The 19497-nt window shown below is 36.3% G+C and overlaps 1 protein-coding gene across 1 annotated transcript; it reads left to right on the plus strand.

Annotated features, from left to right (window-relative positions):
* Positions 1 to 4916: 4916 nt before the first annotated feature.
* Positions 4917 to 16600, plus strand: LOC138705646 (F-box/LRR-repeat protein 7-like). Its single transcript, XM_069834234.1, has 3 exons — positions 4917 to 5008; positions 11789 to 11866; positions 14979 to 16600. Exons 1-3 carry the CDS (start codon positions 4976 to 4978, stop codon positions 16308 to 16310), a joined length of 1443 nt encoding a protein of 480 aa, XP_069690335.1. The 5' UTR covers positions 4917 to 4975; the 3' UTR covers positions 16311 to 16600.
* Positions 16601 to 19497: the final 2897 nt, after the last annotated feature.

Consider the following 19497-nt stretch of genomic DNA (forward strand, 5'->3'; position numbering starts at 1 on the left):
TAGCTGAATTATTTTAAAGTTTTTTTCTTCAATTTTTAGGCCTATAATCTTTAATTTCGTCTTATCCCATGGTTAGAAAATTCGCTTACACGATCAAAAAATTATAGGTCAGGCTTCTTTGAACGCTAGTGTACTAATCTTAAATATTTTTACGACTTAAGTTCAGAAGTATTACAATAAATAATACTTGAGTCTTAGTTTTTTATTCTTACTTCTAAGATGATCTGGGTAGAAAAAATATTACTCAGCTGTTTCGGTCCTTTCATTTTTTTTTTTTCGGCGATAGTGCATAAGGTTGCATTTTACCCACTGTTATTAGTGCGTAAACTGAGCCTTTAAAACACTGTACTCAGCGCATTTCGAACTGGCGGATCAAGGTCACGTACAAACGTACAAACCACGCACGAGTCACTGAACTGAAAACTGTGAACTGAAGCACTGGTAATCCCGGCTCTCCCAGCTGACTATAGTTGAAGAATATGATCCAATGGGGTGAGCACGCGTGGCAAATGTAGTCTATTGCTTGACCTTGACCCGCCGCCAGTTCGAAATGCGCTGACAATAATGCTTAAAAGAGTAAGTAATCACTTTACGCACTGCCAAAGAAAATGCAATATTCAATGTACAAACTACATTCAATAATAAATTAATGCATTAGGGCCTACCACGATCTTTCATGACGCAAATATTACACATAACACAAATAAGTAATAAATTTAACATTCATATTTACATTTTAGCCCTATTATTCTAGAGTTACAGCTGTAGTAGGCTCATTGCAGCAAGATTTAACATTCAACTTTTCTTAACCGGTTTAGACGGCCATGAAATCATGATAATGAAAAAGGACTGTAATTCCATAGATACTTATTTCTTAATGATTCTGAGTTTAAACGGCCATGACATTGTAATCTTATAACTTCTTCAATTTTAAATATTTATTTAATGTAAATTTGTGCTATCGTAGAAAAAATATTGCATGATACACATTCGTAAAGTTATCTTTCTAACCCTGATGTGTTTGTAAAATTCGGCTTTGCCTCGTTTCACAAACTTTACACTAGTGCAAAAAGAACTTTTATCATAAATAACTATTTTACTGCTTCTTGGCGCTTTAAAGTTGTATCATAGTCTATTATATACATTCGCGAAGCTCAATACGTAGTAAATATGCAAACATTAGATAGTTGCTCACCACTAGGATCGTTAATATCGCCTCATTACAGGCAATGCAAAATAGTACCGTCACAGTCTATTGTTTCTAGCACCCTCAAAACTCAAGCTTCGTGACTGTATATAGTAGACTGTGGTTGTACGTAGACTACATCCCTGGTTTAAAACAATGGTTGATAGTATAGTGCAGTGGTTCCCAAACTTTTTCAGCCACGGAGCCCTTTTTGAAGCAAAAGTTTCTCGTGGAGTCCCAAGAAATGTTTAGTGTTTAGTTCTGTCTGTATATTATATGAAGCATAATATACACGATATGGATACGGACGTATGAATAATAAGGTATACACACACATATATATATATATATATATATATATATATATATATATATATATATATATATATATATATTAATAAAGGAAACAATAGTAAAAAATAACTGGAGATAATATTTAAATCAACAAAATGAAAAGTATAAGTAGTACCGGTAGTTAAGATATTTAAAAAATGTGACAATGTTACATTTACACCCGAATTAATGTGAAGAATGTGCCTGTTTCTTGCGACAGAGTTTGTCAATGTCCGGCGTCACAGAAGTCAGTTGAAGACGCATATCGACTTTTGCATCGAAACGAGCTCTATATTTTGTTTTTTATAGCCGTGTACTTCGAAAAGGCCATTTTACAGAGGTATGTAGTACCAAAAGGCAGTAAGAGTAATTTAGCTTTTGAACTTAATATCGAAAGATCCTCCCCTAACAGCCCAAAATTCGGGAAGTGGTTTGCTTTTAAATGATGCCTGACAGTGGCTGTCCGAAACCATGTCTGTGAGGACCTCATATTCTGCCGCATTGAGGGCTGCTGGTTTTGACTTTACTGAAAATGGATCTACAATCTACTCATATTTATTTTGAATTGATTCCCGAATGTCCCTTGGAAAGTGTGAATTCATATTTTGAAGCAAATTATCATGGTGCCCTTTTATTATTGCTAAGAATGAGTTATTCATTGTTATGTTATTTTCCTCTATAAAGTTTCAAGTCAATGAGAAACATGTCAGATTCTTATTATAGACTCTTTCCATGTTGAACGTTGTCTTTTTCTTTAGTGCGGCAATTTTGTCATTAGCATTGAATATAGTCTTCTGTTTTCCTTGTATGGATGTGCTGAATTCGTTAATTTAAAAAAAAAATGTGTGCTAAGTAACATAATTTGCACAACCATTCCTGATCATTCAAATAATCTGCTAGCAAACTCTTTTGGTCATTCAAAAGCGAAGACAACGCTTATCAAACGACAACCATCGCACTTCTTAGTGTAATAAATAATTTATAACAATGACTTGTGTGAGTTGTGTATACTTCCCGTATCTTCATACAGGATTTTGAGTATCCTATACTGCAAAGGTAATGTCTTAACAAAGTTGATAAATTAGACGACGTTGTCTAGTACTTGCTTTAATAACGCTGTTTTTTTTTTTTCGTTGCGAGGGCGTGTCGGTTTAGTGCACAATCACTACTTGTGCAGTTTTTTTAAATTTTCTTGATCTTTGTTACAGCGCAAGCAACAGGACCTACCATGGTCTTTGCGCCATCTGTGCAAACATCAATGCAATTGAGCGTATTCCGAATTTCAGCGCTGAGCAATCTGATGGCATCACGCTATTCCGAATTTCACCGATGGCGTCACTGATGCTCCACCGGTGTTGAACCGGTGCCATCAGCTAGCAGAGGTGGTGGCAGTCTCCATCAGCCGCCATCAGTGAATCTGATTGGTTCTTGTATAGGGCGCGAATTAGCAGACGAATGACATCGTGCACTGTTGTGTCATGGCGGTGTGTTCTGCTTTAGTTCTGCTGTATTGTTTGTAATGAGCACAAAGTAAAAAAAAAAAATATATGTTAATGGTTATGAGCGAACATGTCGACGGACCAATTACTACTGCCGGCTCAAGAAATAAATTGTTTATGCTCTCTTTCTTTGAACGAGATGGCAGTACGGAAATTTCGCAAACTTTTGCTAGCGTAGCACAGACAACAACTTATACAGTCGCCATGACAGCCATCGATCCTTCCGGCAGTTTTGTTCCTATTTCGCTGCAGCGTGACGTTATTGTTGTCCACCGGTCCGGTGAGATTCGGAATACGCTCATGGTCCCATGGTATCGATGAAGAATGGATAGAACAGAGAAAAATTCTCTCCGGCACCAGGACTCGAACCCGGGTTTTCAGCTATACGTGCCACACCGGATTCCAGTTCCGATGCCAGATCCAATCCCCTCAGTTTAAGTTCTATCTCTCATGTTTTCCCTTTGGTGGTCTACCCTCGTGTACTGTCTAGAATATGTGACAGTGGCACAATGTTCAACTCACTATGTACAGAGGTGCATTCATTGCGAGTGACTAAGTGGCCGGGATCCAACGGAATGAGCGCCGTCTTGAGTCACTAAATCATTACTTACTCATATCATATTATTATATTGTACTTCGGTACCATGGTATCGAGTTTTCATTGAAAACATCTATCAGGAAAAAAATTCCCTACCGCTTGTAGAGGATGGAAATGACTTGCAGAACAAAATATCTTCATGAAAAGAACCTGAAGATTCGTACCGTACAAACGTCATTAGCACAGCTAATCCGGCAACGTCCGTGGATTCGTCAAGTTGTAGCAAAAATTTCGTTTGACTGATACGGGAAATTATGGCATTTTAATATAATTTGATAGATCCTGAATTCCATTACGCACAGTGTTATTTGATAAGGGCACACTGGAGATCAAGTTTGCAGTTTTTCGTTCACCTTGCACTTCACTACCTTCACTAATAGTGGTTTTATAAGAATTTGGGCAATGGTGTGAGGTTTACCAGTAAGAGCCAGGTCATGACTAACCAAGTACGACGCTTCCAGTGCTTTACAGTTATTTGTCTTTACTTGGGATAAAAGTTTTGTCTGAATTGATTCACAATTTCTTTTGAAGTAGTCTGTAGTTTTATTTGTGAAGTCAGGATGAGTTTTGAAATGCTGTCTAAGCTTTCCAGGGAACATAGAACTATTGGACAAAACTTTGTTACATATCTCACACTGTGGACGTCCATCAGCAAACTCAGTGAATCCCATATCCAAATATGAATCACAATATTTTCATGTTTTACTTCCTTTCGGTACCTCTACACTAGGCATCGTAAACTCTGAAGCAGGATCATGTGCAGCATATTCTGAACCAATTCCATAGAATTCTCACTATCTTCTTCAAAAGTAAGGTTACAGCTGTTGTTATCGCCCTTTGACTGAGCACTGGTTGATGGCTGATGACTCTAGTAGATCTATTGTTGCTGCTTCTATCTAGCAAGAAAAAATCAAACAACTTTCTGAGAAAGTAGTTTTTGCTTGATGGAAGTAGTTTACGTTTTTCGCACTAGAGGCTAGATGGAAGCAGAAATTTTTGTCATCTTCATAACTGCCGCTGTCGGAGCCCCTGAGACTCACTTGCGGAGCCGCAAGTGCTCCGCGGAGCACACTTTGAGAACCGCTGGTATAGTGCAATCCCTGGCAGGGTAGGGATGAGTCAGAGAGGTTGGCAACCCTATTATTGCAGTACCAAATACTTAACATAACGTGCTAATCGCATGTCTATGAAGTAGTTCTTTATACCAGCCACTTTATGGCGCTAATCTATGTGAGAGGAAATTTGACGTTCATCGAGTAGGCCTATCTATATGCCGTATCTTCATGCGATCTGCGTTCTTGTATGCAGTGAACTTCAAACTTATGATATCGAAGGCAACAGCATTCCGACCTGCTGGAAATGGATCCGTCAGCTTTGAGGGGTGTAAAGAAGGTAAGTCATATGTTCCATTGGCTTAATTTGTTATCCATGAATTGATTGAATACAGTAGGCCTAGTAATAGGGATGTAATCATGGGGAAAATTGTTATTGTACATCAGCTACTAATCTGGCGATATTTGCTGACAGAATTAATAATTTCTATTATAAAAAGGCATTACTCTCAATGTTTGATGACGTCCTGTGTCTTTGTATTCATATAAGCATGTTAAGATGTTTTGTCTACGTCCAAAACTCTCATTTCTCCCTAATGACTTTCAATATCATTAACAGAAATATTTCGACATAAAAAATTACTACAGTGTATTATTTAGCTGTATTATTTATCTGTATACTTCAGTATTTTCACTACCATACGTTACACTTATTCTACTCCGTAGATATTATATTAGTATTGTAGCTTTGAGATGTGAAACCATTGAAAATTCATACAAAAATATATAATACATGGAAGTAAATTAATTTAATATACTGTATAAGCATAAACAGTTCATCAATTAAGTAAAAGTTATGCACATGGAGAAACTTCGTTACTTTCTTTCTAAACATTTAGCGCTTCAAGATGTTTAGGCAGTGAATTGAAGTTCATAACACTTAAATAATGGACTCCTTTTTAATAACAGCTGAGATTAATAGGGGGTAGATGGAGATCTGACTTGTAACTTGTATTAGAATTAAGACTATTTGGATTAGTATTATGTTGTATTTATACCTACATACTAAGATACAAAATGAATACACAGAATAAACCTAGTGCACACTTGTCCGAGCAAGTTCGTTTTCGAGGGCAGTTCCTACTTGTATAAATAACAATTTTTTACTAATCTACAATATGATAAAAAATTAAAAAAAAATACAAAATTGAATTAATAATTACCAAATTGGGCAATTATGTTACCCGTCATATCAACACTGCTAAATATAAAAATCATATTTTCGAAATTAATGTTGGTTTGAACGCATCATGTATGGTTAAGAAGTGGCGGCCAAACAATAAAAAGTTTGCTCTGTGTTTATTTGATTTTTGTGATTCTATCTGTTTCGTAGTTGAATGACAGACCGGTGACCGATGAAGTTACTGTGGCAATCTTTTTCGTACTTTGTGATAGTGTAGGCCTATGAATTCCCTGCTAGTTTAAGTTCGTGTAGATCACCATAGACATAGCGGAGGGAAAGTAGGCCTAAATATGATCCACAATATTTCGGATGTATTTACATCACATGAAATTGGCTTGTCTTCAGCTGAGGGATGTACAAAACGAATGCGGCATGTCATTACATTACATCAAACATTTCAAATCAAGTCAAATACGTAATATAGGCATTCACTTTATCATTATGGCTTAACACTCATTGTATAATCACTTACAAGTAGGCTTCGAAACTTCGGACCCAATAGAGCAGTTCAGTGGGAAATCCGCATAACGGCGTACTGAGTATAGTGGTAAAGAGTGCAGTGGGTGGGGGTACTGTAGAATGAATGCCAACAAATACGCAAAGAAAAACGCTCTGGATTTGAAGGTTCTGTCGAATAATTTAGTTTTCATACAAATCCATTTTCAAACTGTGTCTGAAACTATTACACGGTTATAAAAGTCAGAGCAAGAGAGCCGGAAGCCCTCAAATTAATTGAGAAAATGACGCAGAGAATTGAGACACCAAGTACACCGGTTACTGAACGTGTAAACAGAAGTGGAAGTCAATTTTATGTAAAAATAACGGATATGGAGCATTGTGTAACATAAACAGCAAATTAGTGGACATAGAGTCGCCCGAGAATAAAGGACTGTCTCTTAGAAACTGCAATGATGTTAGATTTTTTTCGTTTTGCTCCTATCACGTCATGCGACGTAGAGCGCAGCTTTTCACAATACAAACGTTGTTTGGCAGATAACCGAAAAAGATTTACGTTTGAGACACTGAGAATGTACCTTGTAGTTTGTAGTACATTGCAATTCGGTACTGTAACTGCACTTCCTGAAGACGACCAATGGGATAAATGAAAAAAATTAAAATTGCTACATGTTTATTTCCACCATTAACACTGTGTATAAAAGACAGGAGAATAAAAGCTTTTCACATTCTTTTGACATTATCATTGTGCAATGTATATTTACTTTCAGAATGTACATATTTGTGTGTTTCCCCATACTACCGTACTCTACTCTAAATAGTAACGTTGTTACCTCAACACACCTTTACCTACCTACAGCGAGTCAACAACTTATAGTACATGCACAGTAAACTTATTGTATCGGGTCCAAAGTCTCGAAGCCTATTTATAAGGTTTAGATCGCCGATACTGTTTAGTCAGGACGAGTCTGTCTGTATTATGAAAAATACTATTACTACATAAATGTAAATCAGTTACAAGATGATAGCTGTTAGACGTGTACGCGCAGTATTTTTCATCAGGTTCATTTTAGAAAAAAAAAAATTCGCAAACACACGTGGATTCAAAGACTGTCAGCATCGTAGCTGCGAAATTACGTAAGTTAGGAGACTTGTCGGTAATTCGGTAGAAAACGTTGCTCAATATGGCGGACATTATCGAGGATCAGTGAGAGGATAAGTTTGGTTTGTTCAGGCTTTTGGTATGTCTATCAAACAAATGTATGATAACGTGCAAGGCATACCAAAAACCTTAGAGCAAAACTGACCCCTGTAAAAGTTGCCAATTTTAACTTCACATATAGATATAACATTATAAATTTCTCCCTTTTTAACATTCCTCGTATAAACGGACTCGTCTAGCTTGCAGTTTCACGGTCGACTGTTATGACGTAATTTCATTTTGTACACATTTCATTTCGAAACTGCCATATATCGGCTCATGCAATTACGAAAGCGATTGTGCTGCCCCTAGAATCAACTTTAAGGACTTCAGCTTCCACAAAAGTGTTGCACATATTTCCAGTAGCCTATATAGGTCGAATATAGTCATTTTCGGTATTTCAAGCATAAGTTTTGTTAGGTTTGTCTGTACAAATGTAATAAAATAAATATGATAGAACAAATTAGTATATCTTGCATTTTAAGTTTCGAGGATGAAAATAATAAAATTTGAAGTAGTTGGAAGTAAAGAGTTAATGGCATGCCACAACATACTTTCTTCCTGTTGTTTAAACTAATTTAAATAATAAAATTCAGTACCTACATGGAAGCTTGGTCATAGCTGTATGAAGTTATTACCTAGGTCTAAATGAATAAGCTGAGTCAAAATGAACTCATGATTCTGACTTAAGTAATACCAATCCGATAGCTGGGGTGGATTGAAGGTAGGCATGGCATAACATTGGTCAGGGTATGCCATTTAAGGTTAAAGTATAAAATGTTTAGATTTACATTTTTTTTTTTAACTGAGACTCAGTGATAACAACACAGCGATTATTCAGGCGGCATTTCAACGTTGAAAGACATGGAAGAGTTTCGGATCGCAACACAATAAATGGATTGAGAAATTACGAGCTTCTGCAAGAGACGGCAAACCTGCAGGTAGAGCACCAACCGTGCGTAGGCTACACCCACAGTCTAGCACTGTATATACAGTCACGAAGCTTGTGTTGTGAGGGTGCTAGGAACAATAGACTGTGCCGATACTATTTTGCATTGTCTGTAATGAGGCGATATTAGCGATCCTAGTGGTTAGCAACTATCTATGGATGCATATTTACTACGATTTGAGCTTCGTGACTTGTATACTAGACTGTGGTACACAGGTGAATATCGAAAGAGTGCGTGCTGCCATCATTCGCAGTTCTAAACGATCTGCACGTCGACAGGCTGTTGTCCTTAACATATCCAACAGGTCTCCTCGTCGGATATTGCACAGACTTAAAATACCATCCGTACAAAATTCAAATAGTTGCAAGAGTTGTCGGACCGTGACTTCATCTCAAGAATGGAATTTTGCAATGAATTTATTAATTTAACGAACAAAGATACAAAGGGATTATTCGTCACTTCATAATGTCAGATGAAGCCCACTTTAACATTGTCAGGTAGTGTAAATAAACACAACATGCTTGTGACTTTTTTTTTTGTGGGGTTATTTAAAGAGCAAAGTGTACGAAACTCGTCCAGCAGATTAAATACCCTGAAGCAGAGAATTAGGGAACAAATTGATGAAATTCCTCCAGACATGCTACTGCGAGTCATGGAAAATGTCATGACTGGTGAGAGATTGCATCAGTGTCAATGGACGACACCTGGCGGGCGTTATTTTTCACGAATCAACTTTGAATTTGTGCTCTGTAAAAATGGAAAACTTCTGTCTCCTAATTGATAGGTCTATCAGTAAATGAGCCGTTCAGAGCAAAAGTGGTGTAGTCAAAATTGGGTAATGAGGTTTAAAGTAAAAATTCTGTAAAATACAGCGCAAAGTAGCAATTAATATGGCCTTCTTGCTGTCCACTGACTACTAATAGTTTTAATAAATTGAATATTAATTGCTACTTTGCGCTGTATTTTACAGAATGTTTACTTTAACCCTCATTACCCATTTTTGACTTACACCACTTCTGCTCTCAACGGCTCAAATGTTAATGGCAGGTTACTGAGTAGAGTTTTCAAAATCATGAGTTCATTTTGCTCCACCTTGTATTTCAAAATCTCTGGCAATAATTGTATCTTCAGTAATAAACTGTTTAATCAACTGTCCGAAGACAGGTTTGAACCTCATAAGTGATACCAATAAGACATCACTCATGAGGCAACTAATGGGATAAAAACAACTTTACTTTTCCTTCTATGTTGACATTAAATACCTTTAGAGTGCTTAAAACGAAGTATAATATCTACTCACTACCAGGCAGCAAAACTTAGTGCCCGATGAAAAATTAAGTTACGGTTTATTTAACGACGCTCGCAACTGCAGAGGTAATATCAGAGTCGCCGGTGTGCCGGAATTTTGTCCCGCAGGAGTTCTTTTACATGCCAGTAAATCTACGCTACCCAGACCGACAATGCCCGTTGAAACAGATTGACTGTTCCTTTACTATAGATACGGATTTATTTATATGCCTGTGAGTAGAGTCATGATCAGCGGTGGAGAGGGATAGATAGAGACCACAGGTTTTCGCATAATGACCTGAAGTGTAGAATTAATATAGTAATTTCTGGTAATATAGGGGAGTCGGTAGGCAAATTAATTAACCGTTTCAGTTTGAACTTAGACTGAAATATAAGAATAATTTAAACATGTCTGCAGTGGCGTAGCATGAAATTTTGAGTAGGGGAAGCTAACTCAAGTTGTCTTTCATGCAATATGAGAAAACGTATTACAAAAATACAGTCTTAAAATAAATAGTAGTCAATTTCAAGTCAGCAGTCGAAGATTGGTTGGAACATCGTAAGTAACACCAATAAGGCATGACCTCAAATGATACGTAATAAAATATGATTTCACGGTTTACACATATCTCTTAACAAATAGACACGTATACGTATACCATTAGCTCACTCCCTGTCATACTTAGAGAAATCACAATATTAGTATCATTACGTAAGTATGCGTCTGTCTTTTGGTTGTGTCCTTCATTGACAGCAAGGGAGTCGGTCATTTGTTTTTTAAATCACACTTTTGTTCGTAAGTCAGTTTTGATAATACAATTGTCCTAAAAAAATTCAAGTATAAATTAGAGTCAGGAACTTATTTCGCTCATTATTTATTATATCAGCCACAATGCACACTAACACTTCAACTGAACACAACTAGACGAAAAGGGATAACGCGGAAACTACTTATTTTAAATGTTAAAGCTAGCTTCTTTGCGAGCCTTGCGACTAGGGTAGCTTAGGAAGGGATGGAAAATCTGCGGGGTGGATTACACAGAAGAAACCGGTCTGCTTGGAAGCTGGTGAGTGCAGGCTTCTTGTTTACTGCTGCATCACAAATCATCCTGAGCTGCCGCATCACAATATTTAATGCGTAAATATAAATTCTATTAAAACTAATAAATAATTTTCTGCATAAACTGCAGGTTTATTATGAAATTATTATTAACTGGGGAAGCTAAGCTTTTTAGCTTACATTGACGCTACGCCACTGCATGTCTGGCGAATCAATCAGTCAAGCAAATAATGTACAGATAAGTGTTGATAATGTTAATACACTCACAGAAAGGGTCTAAACAGTTACTTGTAGGCGCAGAATAAAAGACAATAATATTGTGACTTCTGTTGTGCTTTCATTCCACAAATAGAAACAGCAGATGTTACATAATACAAATAATGTTTTTTTTTTTCTCTGTGTTGTAAAGTTATGTATAATTTTAATGTGGAGAATAAATTGATATATGAAACCTTTTCATCATTATTTTGACGCCTAATATGTAACACAGTTCTTTTTTTTTTTTTTTTTTTTTCTTTTTTTCAAATAAAAATTCCTTTCCAATTTATACGAAATAATTTCGATTATCCTGCGAGTAATAAGGGATAAAACGCGATATCTATGTAATGTTTTTATCACTTTTTTATTAACGCGAAATTCTGTGGACTCTAGCTCATGATGTAAATTACTCGTCGACTACAACGTAAAGCAAGTAAACAGTAAACAACTACGGTGAGGCCGTCTAAGGAACAACTAACGCATAGCAGTTCAACGGAGTACGACCACGCCGGCTTCTATTGTACACAGTAGAGGAACTCTAGAACAGAGTTAACCTGAAAGCACTTGCCTCTCTCCCATTGGGCACTAAGTTTCGCTGCCTGGTCATTACTGTACTATTGTGTCTGCTACTTCTGATTATTTTCTTTCGTGCAACATGCATACAGATGAGGTTACTCCGCAGAATAGGAAGAGGACAGCCAGTTACGCACAGGGTAGAAGCATCTACGTCGCGGGAGGTACAGGTATGTGCATTAAGAGACTAACGCGCGAAAGCTATTGGACTCTTTTTATGTCATAGATAGAGAATTGAACATCATTTTCATTCTAGTTGAAATGACACTATAAATCAGCCCCGTGCACACTTTGCCCGTACGAGCGTGCTCTTGCCCTGCTGGCAAGGTGAGTCCGCAGTTCCGCTCTCGGATGCAAGCTCGCCGCATCAGTGGCGTGCATTGTAGAATTTTATGACAAGGAGGGTTTCAAAGTTCAAGGAGTAATATAATGCATAAACTACAATATTATGACTGAAAATGTGATCAAAGCAGCGACGCGTTTTTAATGCTAATTCTTAATAAATAATATATTACGATACATCGAAAGCATAGCCTGCATCTGCTCATAAATTTAACTTTTTCCATTTCTTTAGCAAAACATTTTTGAGTCTGAGTGCTGTGTGATATGGCAACGGGCTGATACATTTTCATTAGGTTAGGGAAAAATTCTTCTGCATACATTATTAAGCATTAGTTAATTATATCTCCATCATTAACATTTTTAGAGGCCTTGCTAAATGTAAATAAATTCGGTTACAGCCGTTAATCTGGCTCATTGTACATTGTTCCTCAGTAATATATTAAGTAATAGATACGCTACGGGTGATGATGGCAGGGATATTATTATTATTATTATTATTATTATTATTATTATTATTATTATTATTATTTCTCAATTTGACCTTTACTCATAATAGCTGTCCCCCGAAGAGTTATCTTAATTTATACTTCCTTTGATAGCAGTGTTTCTTTCAGTTCATTTAATTGAATTTGCTATTGACCTACATATTATTTATAATACTGTTGGCTGTAAAATATGGCGTAATGTCTGTTAATATTAAATTTCTTTAGCTAGTTTAAGGGGGGATCTACACCACTGGCCTGCAAAAATTTAGTGAAATTCATTTTTTTTTTATATCTCGGTTACTATAAAAGCTAAATTAACAAAACTTTTCATGCTTAATATAAATACATTACACTTTACAAGACACTATTCAGAATATTAAAATAGCTAATAACCACCTGTAAAAATAATATCAAATTTGCGTAATCTTTTTACAACGGTAAAGCATTTACATAATAAAATGTACAATTAATTAAATATCTGCATGATTATTTTACTGGAATGTTTTTAAAGACCGACATCAACATCATAGTCCAGAATCTTTCCTCTATTCCTTCAGGAGTTATTTTTTCTTAATAAACAATTTTAGAAATTTTAATAATAAAGACAACGATTAAGAAAAAAAATATTTCCACGCATTTTAAGCACTACAAGGGTATTGATAGTATAACATTGGTTATTAAGAATTGCAAGAAGCTTGAGACCTGAGAATTAAGGACTTACTTTTTAGTTGAATGGGATAGCATTACAAGGTGATTCATTTGTATGGATAAAATAAAAACACTGTTAAACATTTAGGGTGCTATTCATAGACATTTCGCTAGCCCGGGCTACAAGCGTGCTAAATAGGATTCATATCATATCGCTGACACTGGTTTATGAATACGAAAAACGTTAGTTCGCTTATCATCCACCGAAAGCCCGCGCTAAGAATGTCTATGAATACGGCCCTTACTACTGAACTTTATTTGTTGAAAGATGGGAGATTTCTCAGAAGTTTACATGATCCCCATTGCGTACTCTGCACAACTCATAACGGTGATAGAATTCAGCCCATACCTGTTGTAACATCAGAGGGGTGATTTATTGGAAAGCTTGACTAATTTTTACTCTTAGATTAATTATCAATGTTCCTGGGCTTCCGTGAATAGACAGTGTCTTTAACAAAACCTCACACGAAGAAGTCGGGAGGGGTTAGATCTGAGGAGTTTGAGGCCCAAGCAATTGGTCCATCACGATCACACCACTTACGATTGAAAGTTGTATTTAGAAAATGACAAACTCTCATGCCCAGTGAGGTGGTGCACAATCTTGCTGAAATACAATGTTCATATTGTTGTCTTTCTCGAGTTGTGGCAACAGTAACAACTGCAACATATCCAAGCAAGATCCATAGCGTATTGCCTTTTCTGCAAAGAATGGTCCATATGCTTTATTGCGGCTCACTTCACACCATTCGTTAACTTTTGGACTTGATCTTTCAAGCTCGTAGGAGACATGCAATTGTGTGCGTTACTCTCCCGCTGACATGAAGAGTCACTTCATCTGTAAATAGCCATTTGTTTAAGAAGCCGTCATCTTCTGCAATCAGCTGGCATACCATGGATGCAAAACTGAAACGAGCTCCATGTTTTTTTTTTTATACAGAACCATATGGAATCGTATTTAGGTACATTACGCACACCATACTCACGTCGAAATAAATTCTCTTTGAACTCGTTTAACACTCTGAAATTTTTAGCATAAAAAAGAACACATTGTGCCCGCTGTTAATTTGTAGTAGCCATTTTAAATCATCTACGATTTTCATTTCACATTATGCATTGTTGATTTTCATTCTTGCCATGTGTGAAAACTCCCATCTTTTAAACATAGTATTACCACAGTCTAGTATATACAGTCACGAAGCTTGAGTTGTTGAGGGTACTAGGAACAATAGACTGTGCCTGTAGAGCTACTATTTCGCATTGTCTGTAATGGGGCGATAGGATCGATCCTAGTGGTTAGCAACTATCTATGGATGCATATTTCCTACAAATTGAGCTTCGTGACTGTATATATTAGACTGTGGTATTATCACAATCTGGTATATACAGTCACGAAGCTTGAGTTAACGAGAATATTAGGAACAATAGACTGTGCCGGTACTATTTCGCATTTTCTGTGATCAGGCGATAGTAGCGACCCTAGTGGTTAGCAACTACCTATGGATGCATATTTCCTACGTATTGAGCTTCGTGACTATGTAGGCTACTAGACTGTGATATTACCGGCAAGAAATTTCTCATACTACCATAATAGCTTTATAATAATAAATTAATATTCATGCCCAAACGGATCAGCCTGTACACAGTTCCAAACCCTCTTTAGTTGTTGATGATTATAAATTATATTTTACGGTAAAGTATATTTCTCAACAATTTGTAGCCTTTCCTTAGCTTATGTCATTCATTCCAGGCACCAGTCCATATAGCCAGACTTCCTGACTTCATAATGTTGAAGATACTCTCCTACCTAAGTGCGGAAGAAGTTGTCTGCAACATCCGTGCAACATCCCGCAAATGGAACGCATACTCCAAAGAAGACGAACTATGGAGAAATCTCGCCTTTGTCCCGAAAGTATCAATGCCTGATGACATACTTTATATGTGCTTCAAGAACATGCCACAACTGAGAACATTCATTCTCAACCACACGAGAGATTGTGATCTTGTCATAGATCGAATCTGTGTCTATTGCCCTCAGATGAAAAATATTAACATAAGAACAAAACCGGGACCCTCGTTGTCTCAAATAGAAAAACTTCTGTACAAATTTCCTGAAATCAAATGTGTAAATGTACGTTGTTTTGGTTCCCTGATGCATATCGATTTTGCAAAGTTGAACACGTGCATCCACAATCCACATATTCTCTCACTCTATATCAATAGCACACATTACGGATATGATTTTACGTTAGATATAGGTATGGTCAAATTGGGTACATATCTTTTGGGGCAGCTAACTCCAATCGAGAAGTTAAGATTAGAGCTACAGGAAAGGAAAAACTATCTTAAGTGTCTAGCCGTAAGTTGTAAAGTGACCCAAGAATCGCTGAACGAAATCTGCGAGTGCAAACAGCTGACGTACCTACTGATTACGAACAATGATGAGGTCGATGACGAAAGTTACGACATATTTTGCTTGTTATCCCTAAGAAGTTTGGAAACCATGCAATTGCTTGCTTTAGAAAATTCTGATGTCGGTGATGTTATACATGGTATCCATCAAGTTGATTTTCATCGAATTACAAAATTGGAAGTTGTGAAAGGAGGAAGTGCCCTGGAATCTGTCATGAATTCCCTAATATCACTATGTAAAAATTTGAATCACTTGAATGTACAAGATAATTTGTTGACTGACGAGGATTTGTCCAGTATTGAGCAGTGCTCGAAGTTGGAGTATTTGGATATTTCAAAAAACCCCTTGTTGACCAACGAATGTCTCAGAAAACTGTCACTAGGATGTAGGTTGTTGCGGTACCTAGATTTAACAGCCTGTCCAGTTATTAACGATGACTTCATATTGGTTATACGGAACTGCAATAAACTTCAGACTCTGAGAATTGAAGGTGAGTTTTTTGCTGGAAATCATTTCAGGCATTTGAAAACATTTTTTCCAGAACTATCAGAGTTTCACGTTTACCATGTACAAGATGAAGTACTTTACTCTAGCTTGAAGGAGGAAATGCCGACTTTAAAAATAATTCAATGTGAAATTGATGTTGAAGTATGCAATTATAAATGGTAAATGTTGGATGTAGCCTACTCCAGTTACTCCTGTAAACTAATAGCATTTGTCTCGTTTTGCTGATAGTATTTTCGTTTGCTTTACAATTATTTATATAAATATTATAATTACATGATTTGTTAATTTGTGTGCTAAAATTTGTCTTGGTTATTGTCAGGAATTGTATTGCTATAAACATATTTGTAACAAATAATTCAGAAGTAATCTTTAAGATGACCTTCAAATAAAATATGGATTCATATAAAAATAGATTCAGATACTACCCTTCTTTATAGATTATGATATTGATATTATTGTGGTAATAGTAACAGCAATAATAATCGTTTAATATAATAGTCCTGAAACGAAGGTAGGAACTATAGACAAAACGCTTACTAATAGATAGTGAATTTCCATCAGATAGAAACATAAGAAAAAAAGAAATCAAACAATTCTCGTAATACAAAATGTGATATTCAAATGCAACGCATGTATACACTAAAGCCAAAATCGTATCCTTAATTATTGATATAGCTGAATTATATCAAGAATATACTCCAGCAAATTCTTTGATATATCATCGTAACGGCTTAACATCCAGAGAATGATGAGAAGCTCTGTAGCTCTGCTCATGTGTCCGCTGCATGTTCTTTACCAGGCAGGTCCCAGGCAGGCGATGCCGCAGAGAGAATGAAACTATTGCATATATTCTGGGTTCCTATCCTAAATGACATATATAGGCCTATTAAGTCAACTTCCATTATACAAGGAGCGCACTCAATTGAGTGGCTTGGTGGCCGGGATTCCACAGTATATGCATTGTTGGGCAAGAACCAAGGATCCGGGTTCGATCCCCGGCGCTGGAGCGAATTTTTCTCCTCTAATAACAATTGTTACCATAATAGATAAATTCTGTAGAACCAAAAATTAATGTTTTCGTAGATTCTTCACCCAATTGCGTTCGAGTGGCCAAAATTTGTATAAGCACTTCTTTTGACATTATTAATATGGTGGACGAAAAAAAAATAACTTTTTTATATGCCACCATCAGAATGTTTGCTTGTAAGCCCTCGATATAATACATAATAATACATCAGACTACAGAATATAATTACAATAATAGAAATAGAAATAAAATATACATCAATGTAAAAAAGAGGACTGAATGAACAGCGCTCGTGTTCTGTCACAGTTCAAATATATTATTAATAGACTACTATAAGAGGAATACCGTATATAAATTTAAAAAAGAATTGGAACTAAATGTAAAATTACAGCTACAATGAAACTGCGTAATATAATATTAATATAGCGAAGAATAATAGGACAATTTATGAAAATAATATATTCCGAAATTATAAAATACAAATATAATATAGGCTGATTAATTCATACACATAGGCTATACATTTATTTAATCAAATTGAAGACATTAACACGTTTCTAATTTTCTTGTCATATGTTAGTCGTGTTGTAGAGAAGCAGGTGGTGTAACTCTGTGTGGAATACTGTGTAATAACGGGCGGGGAGATGATTACTATCTAGTGCACGGGAATTTTGTCGTTTTTAACCTTCATTTTGCCCAATTTCAGGACCTAATCAGAATTCAAAGGAAAATTATGTTAAAAACATAATTATTAACACATTTCTCGGTTCAATGATGAAAAATGCAACAGAAAGGCACCGGAACACCGTTCCGGCGCGTTCCGCCAGAAAAGAAACATTATATTACAACACATTAACCATTTTTTCTTGTAGTTCTCAAGTGAGTGTTGAAACTAGTTTCAACATCAGAATTACTGCGGGAGCAATTGTTCATGCTAATTCAATTATTTGACCTTACAATAAGAATCGATTAATATATTTATTGAAAACTATTGCAATTATTATATATGATAAAACTATTAAACCAAATATACTGAATTAAATTAACTCTATTACGCGCTATCTTGTGTATCTGTGCTCTGCGCCTCCTATCATGAGCCTCCTATCGAGCCTCGGTTCTACAGAGACTCGGCAAACTTGAACCGAATATGAGGCCTCTGACCGGTTTTCAACGGACTCGGTTATTTTAGTTTACGTGTTTCACTTCCACGTATTGTTGGATGCCTAAGGAGTAGGGCGAAGTTTGAAGTATCTCGATATATCCCCTCTCATGTTCAAACATTGCACGACTCTAGTTTCTTGTATGTGGGACTTAGAATATTGCAGTGTCTCCAGGAATGTAGTCATGCCAAGGCACCAATTTCTTGAATTTAAAATTTAAAAATATAATTATAGTTTACACACACACACACACACACACACACTGCGACATTTGATCTAATCCAACGCCATACGTGTCGAAAGATTAATTAGGTTCAAAACGAGCCCAGAACGGTCCCGTACAGTCTCAGGACAAGCCTCGCATAATAGTTGAACATCAAACACAGGAAAGTACAGAACATCAGCACATGTCCCTTGCATTAAACTAATGTTATTTACTGGAAAATAAACTGTACAGAATCAGGATAATATATTTATTTAAATGAATTGTAAAATGTACAGAATCAGTTGAAAGTACCACTATTTCCTCTTCATGTGAGGCAGAATATTGTTTTATTACTGCTTTGTTAGTTGAAATCGGGCTAGAAGAATGTATTGCTAGTGTTTCTCACAGTGGTTTAGTTTTCTCATGCCGTTTTTTTTCCCCCAGAAATTCACATCCTATTTGATAATCCTCGTTGCTGAAGAATTTGAAGGAAATGCAACTAATATTTTTCACAGCCCATTCGAACAATTTCTTGAGTGTTGTGATCAAATGTTTAAGTGGCTGAAGATTCACTTTCATAGCAATTCTTTTAGTGCCGCCGCCAATGCCATTACAAGGGTCTTTACAGTGCGATGTTGCAAAAACGTGCCACTTTACCAAAATCCCTTTAATGGTAGCATGTGTTTACAACATTTTTTATATTCTTATATTGTGCACTTGCCCCGTCACAAAAATTAAATAATTTTACTAATAATCCCTACTTCCCCCTTTAGAAACGTGATAAATAACGCTGAAAAAGGTGAACTGCGTTTATTTTATGTTTAAGGCACTAGATTCCTGTGTTTCACTTCACATTTTTGTGTGAAATACAAATGGATGCATCGTGATCACTGATCGATATTCCAATGAACACTCTGCATAGAATCTTGAATGACGAAGGCAAGGGCGGCTCGTCCA

The sequence above is a fragment of the Periplaneta americana genome, chromosome 9 (genome assembly GCF_040183065.1).
Source record: "Periplaneta americana isolate PAMFEO1 chromosome 9, P.americana_PAMFEO1_priV1, whole genome shotgun sequence".
NCBI lineage: Eukaryota > Metazoa > Arthropoda > Insecta > Blattodea > Blattidae > Periplaneta > Periplaneta americana.

What these genes read in the sequence shown, in the direction of transcription:
- LOC138705646 (XM_069834234.1), top strand. Translation starts at nt 4,976, where the DNA reads ATGGATCCGTCAGCTTTGAGGGGTGTAAAGAAG. An exon ending in CTTTGAGGGGTGTAAAGAAG is followed by an intron (nt 5,009 to 11,788) that starts GTAAGTCATATG and finishes ACATGCATACAG; the next exon opens with ATGAGGTTACTCCGCAGAAT. An exon ending in CTACGTCGCGGGAGGTACAG is followed by an intron (nt 11,867 to 14,978) that starts GTATGTGCATTA and finishes CATTCATTCCAG; the next exon opens with GCACCAGTCCATATAGCCAG.